General features: G+C 40.1%; 2 protein-coding genes across 2 annotated transcripts; one reads left to right on the plus strand and one right to left on the minus strand.

The window, feature by feature from the left end:
- Positions 1-447: 447 nt before the first annotated feature.
- On the minus strand, positions 448-1,190 carry LOC144701481 (oleosin 18 kDa-like). The gene has a single exon (XM_078573292.1). It carries the CDS (start codon positions 1,152-1,154, stop codon positions 711-713), a length of 444 nt encoding a protein of 147 aa, XP_078429418.1. The 5' UTR covers positions 1,155-1,190; the 3' UTR covers positions 448-710.
- A 2,920-nt stretch (positions 1,191-4,110) lies between these two features.
- On the plus strand, positions 4,111-9,888 carry LOC144700729 (anthranilate phosphoribosyltransferase). The gene is made up of 10 exons (XM_078572213.1): positions 4,111-4,530; positions 5,262-5,735; positions 7,564-7,721; positions 7,807-7,890; positions 7,963-8,015; positions 8,204-8,285; positions 8,377-8,484; positions 8,790-8,913; positions 9,312-9,397; positions 9,507-9,888. The coding sequence occupies exons 1-10, from the start codon at positions 4,131-4,133 to the stop codon at positions 9,726-9,728; spliced, it is 1,791 nt and encodes a 596-aa protein (XP_078428339.1). The 5' UTR covers positions 4,111-4,130; the 3' UTR covers positions 9,729-9,888.
- The last annotated feature ends 7,254 nt before the right edge of the window (positions 9,889-17,142 follow it).

The raw sequence follows: 17,142 nt of genomic DNA on the forward strand, positions 1-17,142 counted from the left end.
TGCTTAGCATGGGGGATCAGATATGATAAAAAGTAGTTTATCATACCACTTAAGTTAGAATCAAAATACACAATGCAGAACAAGATTCCCATCACAAACATTCTTTAAAAACTTTGCATTTCTTGTTCATGAAGAAAGAACACTCTTCTGTGCGAGCACAAAATATATTTGTATTATCATTCAATCAAGCTTGTAAAAACTTGCCTCAAACTTTCTTCTAAAAGTAACGTCATATACAAATCAACTAACAACCAGAAAAATACTACGAGTGATAGCTAATTACCCAAAATATATAATACCCAGAAAACCTCAAGAAAATGTCAATCTTCTCCGAAGTGGAAGATATTAATTTGTACTCCTATATCCCCATTACTAATGGCTCCAGCGGAGGATAATCTTTTTTCTTTTTGCCTTTTTTTATTTTTTACAACGAAATCCCACAAAAAATATTCCAACTGCTTTTTTTAAAGAAATTCTAAGAAAATCCCATTTGAGAATTCAGTACAAAGACGTAAAAACCTCATCCCAATCTCATACAGAAAAAAAACTCAGGAAAGAACAAAGAGAAAAAATTAAACATCGTAGGAGCAAAGATAAACAAAGCTAATCCCCCCATCAGACCATGCGCAAAACGCGCTTATTACGACTTAAACCGAAGATTAAGATAACACCCGAGATTATTAACACGCTAACCAGCGCCGCCGTCAGGTTCACGTCCTGGCGGCGCCGCCTTCCTGGGGGCGGCCCTGGAGCCGTTGGCCGGCCTCCTTGCCACGTGCCTCCACGTGTCCAGCCGCCTCCTGCACGCGCCGCTTGGCGTGCTCCACAAGCTCGGGAGCCCTCTCCTTGGCGCCACGTAGGCAGCTGACGAGCCACGTCAGCGAGGACAGCGCCGTCAGCGAGAAGGCCCCCGCCGCCAGAAACCCCATAACGGCTATTCCGATGACGGCGGCCGCCGGCACCAGCACGGGGCTGAAGATAAGAAAAAGCGGCGCCGCCGCCGCCAGCCCCGCCACCGTGGCAGCAAACGTCACCCCGGAGAGGCCCAGAAGCGTGCCGCCCACGGGCAGCAGCGCCGCCACCGCCGCCACGTGTCCCGCCGTCGGCCCCTTCCCCGCCTCTCCCACGTGCGAGAGCTGCTCCTGCGCCGCCATCTCTAGAGAGAGAGAGAGAGGGGGAGGATAGAGAGAGAGAGATGAGATGAGATGGGGAGAAGGGCTGGCGAGAGGTTTTAAGGAGGGGAGAAGGGGGACACGTGTGGAAATAGGGACACGTGGCAGTCGCAGCGTGTCGAATACCACTGCATGGACTACAGGTACTCCGCCACACTTGGACCGCATGTAAAATGTCGGTGACGGATGACGGACAACGGATGACGAGATGATGAGATGACGAGATGACTGATGACTGGTGACCTGTGACGGTTGACGGGTGATGGCTGACGGATGACCTATGACGGATGGCGAACAATGGAGGATGGAGACCGGAGGCCGGATGATGGATGACCAATGACCGATGATGGATGATCGATGATCGATGACAGATGAGGGATGACGGATGAGGGACGACGGATGAGGATGAGGGATGACGGATGACAGATGACCGATGACCGACGACAGATGACGGATGACCGATGACGAAGACGATGACCGATGATCAATGATGATGATGGATGATCGATGATGATGACGATGATGGATGATGATGATGGATGACGGAGGGACGGGACGGTAAGGCATAATGTATGGGTTGGGCTAATAAATTTTCTGGTTGACTTTGACCATTGGTGTCTGGCTTCTATCTCTGGGAAGTCTTTCAATGATTAAACCGTTGACGGAATGGAACGGGATGGGCTGGAAGGCACAAGGTCTTATGATGGGTCAGGGACGGAATGGAACTGACGAGTATCGTTCGTCCCTAAGTATTGATTATGTGTCTCGATTGGGCCAATAAACCTCCCGTCTAGACGCTGTATCCTTTAGGAAGCTCTACTATAATATCCAATTACCACGAATATGACACCTGATATGCGACCTGTAGAGAACAAGTGTGAGCTGCGGGCACTTGAGGACTGCTCCGGGACCTGCAGCTATATCACCATTGTATCTTTATGCTTTGAGCCATGGGTGTGGGCGAGTCAAGTCTGTGCATCATTATGATATTTATGCATCCCCTATGCTTATAAGCTCGTGCAAACACTTCATCGTAACATGTATATACTCGCCCCTAGGTGGCATCCAGGACACAAATGGATTGGTCAAAGAGCACAACCCCTAGGTTTGTCGTAGCCAGCACCATGTTTTTGCCATAAATAAATATCCCTGTTGACTTTGACCATTGGTGTCTTGCATCTGTATCTGGGAAGTCTTTAGATGATTTCAACCGATGACAGAATGAATGGGATTTGTTGGAAGGCACAAAGTCGTAAGAGGGAGGATTGATGACTTTACGTCATCGGTCACCAAACATTCATTATGTGTCCGGGTTGGGCTAATAAATTTTCTTGTTGACTTTGACCATTAGTGTATTGGTTCTATCTGTTTGGGTTCTTCCAACCATTCCTACCTGGTCGACTTTATACTAACTATAAATGAATAATATCATTCATATTGAGAGTAGGGTAAAAGTCAAATAACTAAATTATTTAAATTTTATTTCAATTAATACGTGGATATCAGAGAAATCCATATCATCATCCAACCCTTGAGACAAAGGCAGATGTCAATATTGGGACAAATAATGATATCAGATATCTAGATATCAGTACTTTATCATCTGATATTATTATTGTAAACACCAATATTGTGACAAATAAATAATATTATGACAAAATATGACGGGACAAGCTGGAAGACATAAAGTCTTTCGTTCGGTTTTCGATGAGGATGTATGACTGATGATGGAAAGGGGGTAGACAGAATGCATGGCATCGGTCCTCTAACGTTAATTATGTATCCCAACTGGACCAATAAATTTCCCAGTTGGCTTTTTTCGTTTGTGACTCACATTTGTCTCGTGTTCTCCAACAAGTTCAACCTGGTCAACTTAATTGAATATTAGTTACATATGTTAACACTAAATATTATTATAGTATTATTCATACAATGGAGAAAATAAAGGTCAAATAGCTTAATTATAGGTTTTATTTTCATACTTAGATAAATTACCTAAATTATTATTCAATTTATACATTGGATATCACAAAAACTGATAATGATATAGGATAATGGTACTGTAGCAACCAATATCAGATATTTACTTCCAATTTATGAGGCAAAGGGGACGCCAATAATCAGGAAAGATAATGATATTCAATAGTGGTACTTTTGCAACCGATATCCAACATCGTCATGCCATGTCTGGCACAACATCCGTCACAAAACCGGCATCAGGACGGGGTGAGCACGACCTCACTCTAATCAAGTTTTTGATAATTATTTTCTAATCATTAGTTTCTAAGAATTAGTTCAGTCTTGTGAATATAGTTCCTGATCGTCCCAGACGTGGACATGGACGATGGATGAAAACCGTCCCGTCCAGTCCTCCGGGAATGAATTTTCATCCCGTTCAGGAAAAAAACTGTCCCGTTCCTCGTCATGGACGAAAAAAAACCCGTTTTATAATTTTAATTTATCGATATAGATTTTTCTAATGGACATATGTACAATTATTTCTGAGAGTCATCAGTTTGCATGCGCGTAAAAATACAAGGACTTTGATGCAAATTGTTGTAGCGAGGCCACGTGGCTACATCTCAATCGTCAGATGTGAATCTGGCGATTTTTCGTCCAGATTCATCCGTCTATCATCCTAGTAGTCCGGACGGACGGTTTTTTCATCCCACGTGACGAAAACCGTTCCGTCCGGTGGTCCCCGGGACGAATTTTCATCCTGAATTTCGTCCAAACCCTTGGACGGGGCGAGTTTTCGTCCGGGACGAAAAATCGTCCCGTCCGCGTCCCTACACTATACTTGGTGACTTGTGAAAGCATAAAATGATTATTTTATGGACAGGACCAGAGGAGGATGGTTAGGTCACGTGGATAAATTATTTTAATTGATTATTTATTCGAATTCGGTATAAATATCCATCTTCAAAGTTGACGAAGAGGGGGGAAGAAGAAGAAGCTATGGCGACCGCGTGGCGGCAGAGTGGGAGCTCAGCCTCAATCAGAGTGAATTCTTCATGGTCTACGGGATCGAGATCGGCGCTTCCGCAGCGAATTTTGAGGTTTGGGAATCGAATCATGTTTCCTGGATCGAAACAAGAAGTTCGTCGCTGGAATCGGAAGGAGACAAGGGCGAAGACGATTTGTGCTTCGGTTGATTTGAAACTGATGGAGGATTTGGGAATTGGGGGTTTGGATCTCCGGAATCCTGCCTTGTCGTCGTCTCACCGCCCGTCGGGGATCCCTGTGCCGAACCAGACGGTGCTGGAGGCCCAGGCTAGGGTCTGTACTGGGCCGACTCAGACGAGACCGCTGAGCGAAGAACAGGCTTACAAAGTTTTCGCCACAATCCTCCGCTCAGGTAGAAATTCTCCTGGAGCTATTTATCTTAAATTTAACCCTTTCTCTCTCAATCATTTCGTTATTTTCGTTCGAATTTTTGTCTAAAACATTTCTTGTAATTTTAAATTAGGATGATTTAATGAGAAACAAAGAGGGGGTTGCTTTTAAAAAATGGAATTCTTTGAATTAATCAATCTCCTTAATTTTTTTCTTAAGAATTTTTATTGAATAAAAAAACTCATTTGTAATTTATATTTTATTAACTTCATCCTAGTTTTATCCATTGTTCTTTTCAGGCTTTCAATGTCACGGAATGTGTCTTCAGGAATTGATGCTAAACCGATGGCCTCTTTATAGTGTTCTTTCTTGTTCTCAGAACTCGATAAATATACATTTTTAAAATCAATTTTCCTCCTGTACTGTCTTTTTGTTGAAAATAATCGACATATAGCTTCTCCTTTCAACTCTGTAAGACTCAACAGCACGGCCGTAAGAAATTAAAAGACACGCATAATTTCCTACATTCAGGCAGGAAGAGAATTTCTCATAATATTTAAGTTCTATCATTGTTCTTAAACTTACCTTTTTTTTTACATCAGCAAGCTATTTGAACAGTTTTCCACTTGGGTTTTAAATCTTGATCTTACCGTATTCTAATTTTCCAATTGGGTTTTAAATCTTGATCTTACCGTATTCTAATTTTCCAATTGGGTTTAAAATCTTGATCTTACGGTATTCTAATTTTGGAAGCTAAGGGAGAACTGAAAGGCGAGGAAGTATCTCCGGCGCAGCTAGGAGCTTTCTTTGCTGCAATGGCGATTCGTGCCAATGCATTTCCTGAAGAAACTCAATGGAGCGAAGGAGAAGCACGGGCTATGAAAGAGTTCTGGCCGCAGTTTCTCAAAGTTCTACCTGCTGAAATTCTATTTATAGCAGACCCAGAAGGCACAATAATGGGAGGCACTTGGGCTGGTCCCCGATTCGTCGGCCGGAGCGCTGCTGAGATGAGATTGGTGGGTGCCCTTAGAGAGGTGCTGGCAGGTGGTCATTTGGGGTATGAGGAAGTTAAAGGTGTTTTAAGGGATGTTCTTCCCCTGGAGCCGGAAGATGGAAACTCAACTATCCGTGAAGCTCTCATTGCGGCTTTTCTGATTGGCCAACGGATGAATCGTGAGACAGACCGGGAATTGAAGGCCTATTGCCTTGCATTTGACGATGAACCAGGTGATGCATTCTATCTTGACTATTTCTTTGGTTGAGGATAGCGACGAGAGCGCTATTGTTATGATCATACATTTTGGTTGGAGATGTATGGTGAGTCATTAATGAGGCGATGACGATTTCGTTTCTAAATGATTCAGATGCATGACGATGACGATGATGAGGGGAAATTTTCATCATCATCGTCCTCTCATCATCACATTTCTTTTGGTTCCTGATGAATAACGTGATGGAATGAAAAGTTAATGAAGAACTTGTCAGTGGATGATTAGGACATAAGTTGATGTTGATAGAATTTGTAATTGTCTGCTCTTCATCGTTTTCGTCTTATATTTATGGTACACGAGGGTTGACGAGACCATGATGATCCTTAGTTTATGTCATTATCCTTATTTACTTATTTATTGATGATCTTTATTTTTATGACAACAAATAAGGACGGTTTTCATATTCCAGTCTTCATCATCAATGTCATTGTCATCTGTTTTTGATGCAAGATGGATGACAAGACGATGCTGAATTCAACATTGGATGATTCGGATGTATGTTGATCAGAATTCACTATCGTTCACTTTTCGTCATCATGGTCGTCCTCTTTGGTATAAGGTAAAGGATCAAACGACGATGACGAAATTGTCATTGGATGATTCAGAGGTACGGCGATGATGATGACAAATTGTCATCATCTCATCATCGCCTTATCATCATCATCGTCCTCTCTTCACCACCACTGTCATCATCGTCCATGTTTGGTACATGCAAACGATGAGATGATGATGAGGCAATGATGAGATAATGACGAGACCATGATGAGATGATGACAAGACTATGACAAATTTGTCATCAGATGATTCAGACGTATGATGATGATATTTTTTCATCGTCCACTCGTCATCATAATGGTCATCCATTTTGGTACGAGAAAAATGACAAGAGATGAGGACGAATTTGTCTTCAAATGATTTATATGTATGAAGACAATGATGACAATTTGTATGTGACGTCTCTAACGATCTTGATGAAGATTCAAGATCTTTATGAGATACACCAATTCAAATCCAAGAAACTTCCAAATGTGGCAATATCATTCTTGAAGAAATTCACCGACAATCTGTAGAATGTGTAGACTCAATACGGAAGGAGAGTAGTGTAGGAACTCCTTGGGAGAGATCTCATTGATGCTCCTCTGGTATCATGAGGGCTGGAGGATCTCCCTTCTCCCTTGGAGTCGGTGGTGCGATTTGAATTCAAGAAATCAGTTGGTCCTATCCCGCGCTGGTCTTATTGATATGATAGGCTGGACTTCAAGCCTTGCGTCTTGGTTAAGTCTTCACGTGCCAGCGTGGCGGCATGTCTGTCTGTAGGCCGGTTTCTCTTCCTCTTATGATAACATTCGAGGCAGAAAGTATCAGAATCACTGCTCGTCATCATCATTATGTTACGATCCCCTTGGAGATCTAACAAAAGCAAGAAATGGAACGAGGGGTAGAGAGGATAATAGGAGATATGGAAGAGGTAAGAGATATAAGAGATAAGAAGAGAGAACGATATGAGAAAACTCTCAAGAACCTCCGAATCGGGAGTTCTTGCCCTCATGAAAGCCGGATACAGCTACTCGTGCCAAGAAACCACAAGGTGATCTTTCATCAAAAGTCCATCTGATGACCTTACACGGGGGTATTTATAACCCTACGATTTCAAGAATCAGTTATCTCATCAGGACTCTAACAATAATTTGAGCTGTGATGCCAAAATTGGACGCCAAACGTTAACTATTTTCATCCATCAGCTTTGCATAACTTTTCTGATAGATTTCTGTCCTGGTCATCAGGATCTGCTCCTGTTGCTGATGTGAGATCCTTGACTCACTATGGTGAGCCTTATGATGGAAACACACGTTTCTTCAGGAGTACATTGTTTGTTGCTGCTGTGAGAGCTTGTTATGGAGAAGCTTGCCTGCTTCATGGTGTTGACTGGATGGCACCTAAAGTAATTTCCTATTAATTTTTGCGATAAGTGATTGTTTTCTTTTATCAAATTTCTCGCGGACGATTAATGTGTCTGTGTTCTTTAGGGGGGTGTAACGGAAGAACAAATGCTAAAATTCATGGGTGCAAATGTGCAGTTGACCCCGCTGCAAGCAAAAAAACTTCTCGAGGTTCATGGAATTTGGAAAATCATCTGGATGGATTTCTTGAACGTGGAAAATAATAATTTTCTCATTTTTTAGGACGAAAATGTTGGCTTGGCATATGTAAGTCTTCGCGAAGCATGCCCGCCTCTGTATGTGTTCTAATCCTCCTTTTGTGATTATCTATTTACACTAAATCAATAATGCAATAAATCTTTTACTTTGACCCATTAAACATAACTTTCATACAATCTGTTGGTGATAAATATTTAAAAAATATTTTTTTTTTAATTTGCATGGCATCCCAATAAATTTCCTCAAGAACGGACTGATTACGCAGATACTCGCTCATCAGCCTCCGAGAACACATCAAGAAACGTCCGCCATTGGCAAGTTCTGAGAAGGTCCAGCAAATAGTGAGGGTCAGTGCATTCAAACCTCTCTCGAACTGTCCGATCCAACTCTTAATCAATGGGCAAAGGTTCTCTGATCCTGACACGTAGAATCTATCAGGCTAAAGGCAGAGAATCCATTATTACTGGGTTCTACCATGAAGGCTATGCTGATCCTTTGCTGATGCTTATGAAAAGAAGAGGCGTCCACTCTGGTTTAGTTGTTAAGGTTGTTCCCTTAAAAAAACTCCACTTTTGTGAATACTTTAATTTGAGTTGAAGAGATTCTTTTTTCTGCAAACTAATTATTCTGTCCTTTGGCACGAGTAAAAGAGTGCCTTTCCAAAATTTATGATTTTTGAATACTTTTCCTGTAACTGATTATATTACTTCTCTGTTTAATGAATCTTTTATTTTGAACTAATTATATTGTTTTCCCGCTTGTGGAGTCGTCTCGGGGTCTGCATTTTCTGGGAAAATAATTATTTGCATTTACGGGATAAAATATTAGATCAGGCTTTGTTTCAAACGCAGGGCGAAGAAGGTGCTCTCTCAATGACAACAAAGGCGAGGTCGGAGAGCGCATCAAAGGGGCTTCCAGTGAACTTTTGTTCAGGCTTCCACCCCCATGATGATGAATCTGCGTCCGAAGTCGATGGTATGTGTCTGCTTTGATTTGATGATGATGATGATAATTTTGTTGTTATTATGACATTGTGATGATGATGATGACACGGATCAACAGTGCATCAAGACTAGCTATGAATGAGATGATAACAAAGATCATCATGGGGGGTTACATCGTCAGAGCATATCAATGCTTAAAAGAATTTTAATAAATTTTGTTTTAATTTATAGTCATCTTCATCACCATACTAAGGGTTTATCATAAGTGCATCAAGTTCTTCATGATTTTCATTTCTTAGGAAGATAATTTTTCGACAAAATTACGTTTTCTTAATTTCTTCCGAGATTAACGATGTTAATTAAATATTTCATTTGTATAGTCATTATGATCGTAATTTATTGTCATAATTTGATCATTTGTGTGTCAAGGAATATCACGTCAGAGTTTCAGCCTAGTTGTTGACGCTAGCGCCTACGGATTCGAACCCTCCGACACACCCAGAACTGATAGATCGGTCTGTTCTCTCTCTCTCTCTCTCTCCCCTTTGAGTATTTACTTTAAATTTTTGGCATATAAATCTCACTCATATCACTTTTTATTTTAAAATGAATATGGTTGTGTAGGTGGTTAGGAATATAGAGCTGGGGCTGGCGGCGCTGGGAGGGGAGAAAGGCCCGGCGTACGACCGAATTGTACTGAATGCAGCGATGGCTGATCATTTACTCGGCTGCCGTGGAGCCCATGACCCTGCGGCTGCCATCGCCCGTGCCAAAGAGGCAATAGACAGTGGCCGGGCTCTCCGGCGCCTCGTCTCCTACATTAAAACATCACACCAATGTGTGTAATGATTATTTGAAATATGAATGTTTTCCTCAAGAGATATTACTTTCAAAAAATCCAAAAAAAATCTTTCAGAATTTTTTCATTTTTCTTCTAAAAAAGAAAGAAAAGAAAACTTTATCTTCTTGTCAGTCCAATCAATACAATACTTGGAGTTTGACCTCATGGCGGTTTCCTCAATGTCCCCTATCTATTTGGGTTTTTTATTGCTGCAGTAGTGCGGCACTCGTGCTGGGCTCAAAACACCTATGGGCACCTGCCTTTGTGATGTTATACACTGCAATAAGGTGCCATCCATGCACACTCTTGATGGCGTCCACACACACTGGTTATCTTGCTTACAGTTCACAACAATGGCAGTTCTACATATGTGTTTGGTAGTGGGTGTGACCAACATTGTGATGCACATGCAACAGATATATGCATGCGCCCAATTCACACCAATGATGTTGGATGCACCACAAATAAAGCTGAGCATGCGAAAATACCTTGTGCACCCTACACTCAAAAATTGAACAACGACACCTGTTTTGGGCCTAGGTGATGACAATCTCAGACTCAATGCAGTCTTGTGCGAAGCATATGTTAACCAGGGGAGATGCTGAAGGGGGTTAGGGATACCCTTTTATTGTGCCGCATCCTCTAAAGATTGCACATATGGCATCAGAACTGGAGGGACAATGGAGTGCATCGTTGGCCAAAGACCCACATGTGTGCTTTGTGGCCAAGGCATCAACGTAGGGCTCATGGGCAGTGCAAGAGCAAAGTGGCAGAATCAACAAAGCTTAGCATGTTGTCAAAGGTTTATCATTGCATTGCCTATGATTAAGGTATTCTCCCAATCCTTAGCACAAAGATCAAGACTGGAGGCATGAGTTCCATTTTTGTATTGTGAGTATTATTGGCACCATATGTGTTAAGTTTTTTGTACTCTAAGGTTTACAGTTGGGGGGTTCTGGAGATTTACGTGTATGGGTGCCATCAAAGATTTACGTTGGCACCATATGTGTTAAGTTTGTAGTACTCTAAGGCTATAGTATCAATTTGTGCTTCTAAAAATTTGACACTTAACAAGATTAGTGGTCCCCAAACTATAAACCTTCCACCTAGAGAATGTACATCTGATATCCATCCGATATCCAGTATCGAACAACCGACATCCAATATCCGGAAAAAATGGGGACGGTTTCTGATACCGGTTATGGGATATCAAACGGATAAGGACTTTCATATGTAAAATGGATATCGGAACGGATATTGAACAGTTAAGGATGAAGCGGATCTCAGATACCGGATACTGGAAACCGATATCCGGAAAACGATATCCGGTATCAAGAGAAAAAATCAATACTGAACATGGTTTTAGATGATTCACGTTAACAACGCCCAAACCTTTTGTTTTCAGTATAATACTACCTTGTTTAAGATATATGCCTCAAACATTTTGTTTAATATTGAACTCCAAATCCTGTCGTCCCATATGGAAGAAAACAAAAATTTTGCGGTGTATAACTCAAACAAGGTTATAAGATAAACTTTTATATAATTAAGTATAAATTAAGTATTTTATCAAAATTTTTATTTTTTTCCATATGGGAGTTACGTAGAATCCTATGATCCCATATGGAAGAAAACAACATTTTAGAGGGGTATATATTAAACGTGGTAATAATACACTTAGAAAATTCTTTGCTTACCTGCTGGCAGACGATTGTCCTCACCAAACCATTGCACGGCAAACAAATTCAACAAATAAATGTATTTTTACAAAGATTCCATGTTGGATTTTGAAATCCGACATCTAACTTCAATATCCGATATCGTCATCCTTTTTGAGAGACGGAGGCGGATGACAATATCAAAACAAATAACAATCGAATATCGGTACTATAGCAACACATATCCGATATCGTGATCCAATATCCAGATATTGATAAAAATATTGGAATAATGATTTCTGATATCCAAGTCAGCACCCGGCCCAATACCATAATCCGATGTCGGTATTGAGACGAGCGAACACTAATTGCACTGCAATGGCCTTGGCACTTGCACAATTCATGGAGCCCCAAATATTGCACAACAAAAGTCTTATCTTCAAGCTCAATCTTGGCTCAATGTCCGATACAAACATGATATTATATATGATACGGACCATTTAAATTTTATTTTGAAAACCAATGTCTCTCACGCCCTACTTATCAGGACTCATTTTTGACCCAATGCAGAATTGTTGCTCCATCTACTCAAGTAGCAACAGTCATCCATATGTCTCAACTGCCACACCTCATAACATATTTCATTTCCACCAAATGTGCTCCATGTGGGTCTCCTGCTTTGTCACCCTATGAACAACACCAAAATGCTCTAATTAAAGATATTGTGCCTTCCCACACAATAGTTGCATCTGACCTGTGAAGGCATTGTTGTGCACAATGTCTAACATCTGTACCTCTAATGTCATTGCTTTGAACAAGGTTGGGCATCATTGTCCCATGTTGCAATTTGTGCATGCATGAACTCAACACATGCATGTGGGTCTTAAGTGGTCTGCCAAACTGACTAGGGTCCTCACACAAGCGATTTGAAGAAGATTTTTCCTAATCAAGTGTCTCAACAACTTTAGGGGGATTGTTCTCCACCTTAATAAAGTAGTAAGAGACCACTCTTATGAGATCAATCTCATGGCGTAAATTGTTCATGAAAGGAAATTCCCCTCTTCCTACGAAAGAGATGTGATATTGTTGAATTCCCAAAGGTACTTGATAATATTTTCAGGCGAATCCCTCAGTAACCAATCCCTCTTTCAATGGCCTCCAATCTCTCTTTTAAGGCTCCATTATCCACCATTATCTAACCTTCCAAGTACAAATGAGTGAATGGTTTCAATACATCCCACACACTTGGATTTGGTTCTCCATCCTTAGAGATTTTCAATTTCTAGCTGCTTGTGGCATTAAACGAGTTAGTCTTCATTTTCTCTATTTTTGGAAACTTCTCATGTCATCCACAATCAACCAAAGTCAGCCGTATGGAATTAACCATCTTGCACCTAGTCTTATATTTTTTTATCAAATAATAAACATAAAAATTATCATCTAGGTGATGTGTTGGCCTTGGACCAAGATAAAGATAAATTTGGTCGAGTGGGACTCCCGGGTGATGTGACCCTATTCTGTATAAGTTTTGAGTCTACTTGAGTGTTGTGGAGGTGACCAATTGTAATTTGGAGGCCCCCAGATAAATGAATGTCAACCAGTAGAAGAGAACATGTAATAATCAAATTAGATTTGGTCTTTTAAAAAAAATAAAAATAAACTAATTAAGAACACTACCAGGCAAATATACAAGTGCCCTCCCCAAAGTGGACCCCATATAAATATAGTCCCTTGCAGCTGATTTTGCATGTCTACATCAAAGAGAGATAAGGAGAAAAAAGCTAGACAAAGGAACTCCAAAAAAGGACAATGAAGAAAATGATAAATGCTTCCATTACGAGACAAAGGGTAATTTCAACATGATTCCAAAGAAGTATCTCAAAGGTATATTTGAAAATAAGCATGCTGATGTTCCAAGTATTTATATGATGTTTAATTACTTGCCTAGTAGATATTCTGAATCGTGCTTACTGGATATTAGGGACAGAGTATCAAATTGAATCACATCATCCAAATGTGATTGAAAGATTTGATCGAACAAAACTCAATTCTATGTGAATGAATTAATGGTTTGACCAATCAATAAGTTGGTTCAAGTTTGATCAAGATATTTGATTGATTTGACTTAATTACTCACCTTCTATTAAGTTATGTACGAAAGTTTATTTTTAATCATAAAATATTGTTATGATTGGAGATGCTTAAAAGATATAAAATTTAAATTGTAAAATGGATGTTTTCAAAATAAATCTGATATCAATAACCCACATGATATGTCCAACCTAACTGACATGACCTAGGTGACTGACATCGCCGACCTGACTAATCAAACTGATGGAGAGAACGTGACCGATATCATTGAGCTGACTGACCATACTTACAAAGACAGTGTGACTGTTGCCACTAAGATGACTGACTGTGACAACATGACCGAGGTCACGGACCTTATTGAGCAAACCAACCAGACCAATTTCAATGACTTATATGATGGGTTCATCCGAAATTGACGTGACCAACTTTAGTGGCCGACTAACTAAACTAACTGAGATGATATGACTGAGGTCACAAACCTGTGTCAGTTGACCAAGATCACCACCTGTATTAGGGGTTTGATTGAATGGACTTGACCAATATCACTTACCCGTATGACGAAATCAACAAAACAGACATGACCGGTCTTAGTAACCCATGGGAGGGGTCCTATGTGGCCAATGGATCCCTAGAAGCCAATTTCACATTAATATAATACAGAGCTGTGACATACACGATACTATTTCACTAAATCATAAAAAAATAATTTACTCTTCAGCCATTAGGTTGATAGCAGCCTCAAGCAAAACACATGATTCTTCTTTCAAGCTCTTACTGTAGTTCTCCAAGAAGAAAAGTTATCGCTCCAAATGGGCGTCCATCAATGTCATTACACTGACAACTGCAATAAATATCAACATCATTGTCCTAACGATGAGTCTATGGCCTTTGCAACTGGCTTCAAAAATTTGACTAACACATTCAACACATCTCATTAATCCTTATTAATGTGTAGGTTTAACGAGTTCCAAAATGTCATGTTGGAAAACTTTCTCTTTCCACCAATGCTTCTAGCATGTGCGTGATGGAATTCCATCTGGTAAGTGTGTCAAGGGGTAGTCTTCCGCAGTAAGGAATGCCAAGAGTTGTTGTCATCTCCCGATGTCTTGTGGCTTTTGAAATCGACCCTCAAATCACAGTTATCAACTCATTGACTTGTGAAATGGCCTGTCTGATAGAGAAGAACAAGATGTTTGTGCCAATTGAGTCCATTGTTGAATCACCATCATGTGTCATCACAAGATCATCACCCTCTAGTGATGCTTGTTCTCGAATGAAAAGTTTTGATCATCCGGTTTGGACTTCTACATTATTGTTTCGGATGAAACATGACGGGCAGGAGTGAAAACGTTACATATATCCACCATAGTGTTTAACAAGATTATTGTTCCACAACGCATAGTTTGTTAGTTGTACTTTCACTGACTTGTGATATGAAAAAACAAAATGTAGGAACCAATATGTTGGATACAGATTAATCCAATATGTACCAATAAATTCTTCACCAACCAACATGACAATACCACTTATTTTCTTCATAGAATGTCTATTCAATAATTCCCAAACGGACAACACCTAGGTTAGTAGCATCCATTCAGCATCAATCCAATGCTTCTTGTTACATAGTAGTTCAATATTGTTCTTTTTTGTCCAGTCATGTACCGCCAGAGAGACATATCAATGTTGGTGAGTTTTTGGGTGAATTGCATTTTGATTTCAGTAAAAGAAGCATCAAATGCCTCTTTTGTTAGTTTGGTTTTTGGAATATGCATCTTAATATGTGCCCAAAGTTAAGACCATTGGATAATTCTATTCCTATGGGAGATCCTCATTGCATATGAGCCATCCAAACTCCATTTGAGTAGCTTTTGGGGTGATCACTATCCTTTGGGAGTCCTTCTCAGCATGGCCCATAACGTATTAGGCTAGATTCTGATTTCTTGTTATTCTTTATCTCCCATGGAATTCATCAAGTAGAACATTGTGAATTTTCTTTAGACTTCTCTAGAAGAAATTTGTGCCGCTCTGATTTTTCCTATTGACAACAGCCTTGCTCCAGGGGATATGTTTGTGCATTAGTTACAAAATACTGTTTAGATTAAGTCTTCATAAAATTTTAGAATACTTTAGACTTCATAAAGCCTACTTACTGTTGTCGAGTCCTAAACTACTGAATATATCGTGTTGCCTGCTTCGCCAACTCTTTTGTTACACGTATTGTAAACATCATGATGCAAACACCTGGGTATGAGATTTTGGATGTCTCCTTGCCCTAATAGACAGTTCACGAGTCCACATGTGTCACTGAAGGAGACGATGGATTCCGTCGCATCGACTAAGTACAGAAAAAGAACCTTCTGTAAGAAAAATTCATATGGCATGATATGATGCATTAATACTATTTCCCGTCAATTTTGTAAGACATTTATGATTTACCCAAGTCAAAATTTCCTCAAATAGTCATTTACATGGAATTATCGTTGACACAATCTTAATCTATCAAGTAATAAAATTTAATTTTTAATATCAAAATATGAACACAACATAGGGGGTTAAAGGAGGGTGAAAAATCAGAGGGAGAGAGAGGGAGACCAAGAAGATAGAGAGAAAGAGACAAAGTGACAGAGACAAACAGAGAGAAATAAAGAGAGATAAAGAGGCCCAGATAGTGAAAGACACAGCCCTAGAGGGTGAGATGAGAGACAGAGGCATAGAGAGAGGGAGGGAGAGACAAAGAGGCAGTGAGAGAGAGTGAGAAAGAAACAGTGAGAGAAAGTGACAAAGAGGCAGTGAGAGAGAGAGAAAGAGACAATGAGGCAGTGTGTGAGAGAGATAAAGAGACAATGAGGCAGTGTGTGAGATAGTGAGAGAGAGAGAGAAAGAGACAGAGCGTGACAGAGAGGTAGAAAGAGATAGTGAGGGAGAGATACAAAGAGACAGTGAGCGAGAGAGAAAGGAAACAAAGGGAGAAATTTGGGGAGGGGTGATGTACGATGGATAAATATAGAGAGGAGGGAGAGAAAGAAGCTCCAGAGATGCATAGAGAGATAGTGAGAGTGTGGAGAGAAATGAGAAAGATAGAAAGGGTGGAGAGAGGAAAAGGGACGGAGAAATTTTTAGAGGGGGAAGAAAGATGGAAGGGATGAGATAAAACATTAAAGGAATATTGATGCACGAGTGTTGTTTTCATTAAAGGAGTGCCTTTCTATTAACTTTTGTATGAATTATTTGGGAGAAAGAACATACATATTGGGAATACTTGTCGATACAATTATATCAAGTAGGTCGTTTGATTCATGCAGATTGAGATAAAACATTAATGATTCATTCAACATATTAAAACTAAAAGAATTTTAATGACAATTCTAAACCAATGATTGGATCAGCTTGGTACAAATCAGATCCACAATTTCTCTTTTCCTCAAATGTGGCATCTTAGTTGTTCATGTTTCCAGCATCTAGACATATCCACACACTGTCCAGCACATAGAATCTCCTCATCTTGGTCATTACACCATTCTGATCAAATTAGAATTTGAAAGGAGCCAAAGGAAGAAGGGAGAAGAATGGTGGGGACCTGAAAAATTCTTTCATAGTGAAATTTTTTCAGAGCATTCTCTTACTTCTACGTGCTGGGAATTTTTGATTGACACTCCTAATCTTTAAATAC

This window comes from Wolffia australiana, chromosome 3, assembly GCF_029677425.1.
Source record: "Wolffia australiana isolate 7733 chromosome 3, ASM2967742v1".
NCBI classification, from domain to species: Eukaryota; Viridiplantae; Streptophyta; class Magnoliopsida; order Alismatales; family Araceae; genus Wolffia; species Wolffia australiana.

Bases quoted from the DNA above. Each gene is read 5' to 3' on its own strand.
- LOC144701481 (XM_078573292.1), bottom strand. From the start codon at position 1,154: ATGGCGGCGCAGGAGCAGCTCTCGCACGTGGGAGAGGCGGGGAAGGGG.
- LOC144700729 (XM_078572213.1), top strand. From the start codon at position 4,131: ATGGCGACCGCGTGGCGGCAGAGTGGGAGCTCAGCCTCAATCAGAGTG. The intron at 5,736-7,563 runs GTGATGCATTCT...CCTGGTCATCAG, and splicing joins TGCATTTGACGATGAACCAG to GATCTGCTCCTGTTGCTGAT. The intron at 8,016-8,203 runs GTATGTGTTCTA...CTGATTACGCAG, and splicing joins CGCGAAGCATGCCCGCCTCT to ATACTCGCTCATCAGCCTCC.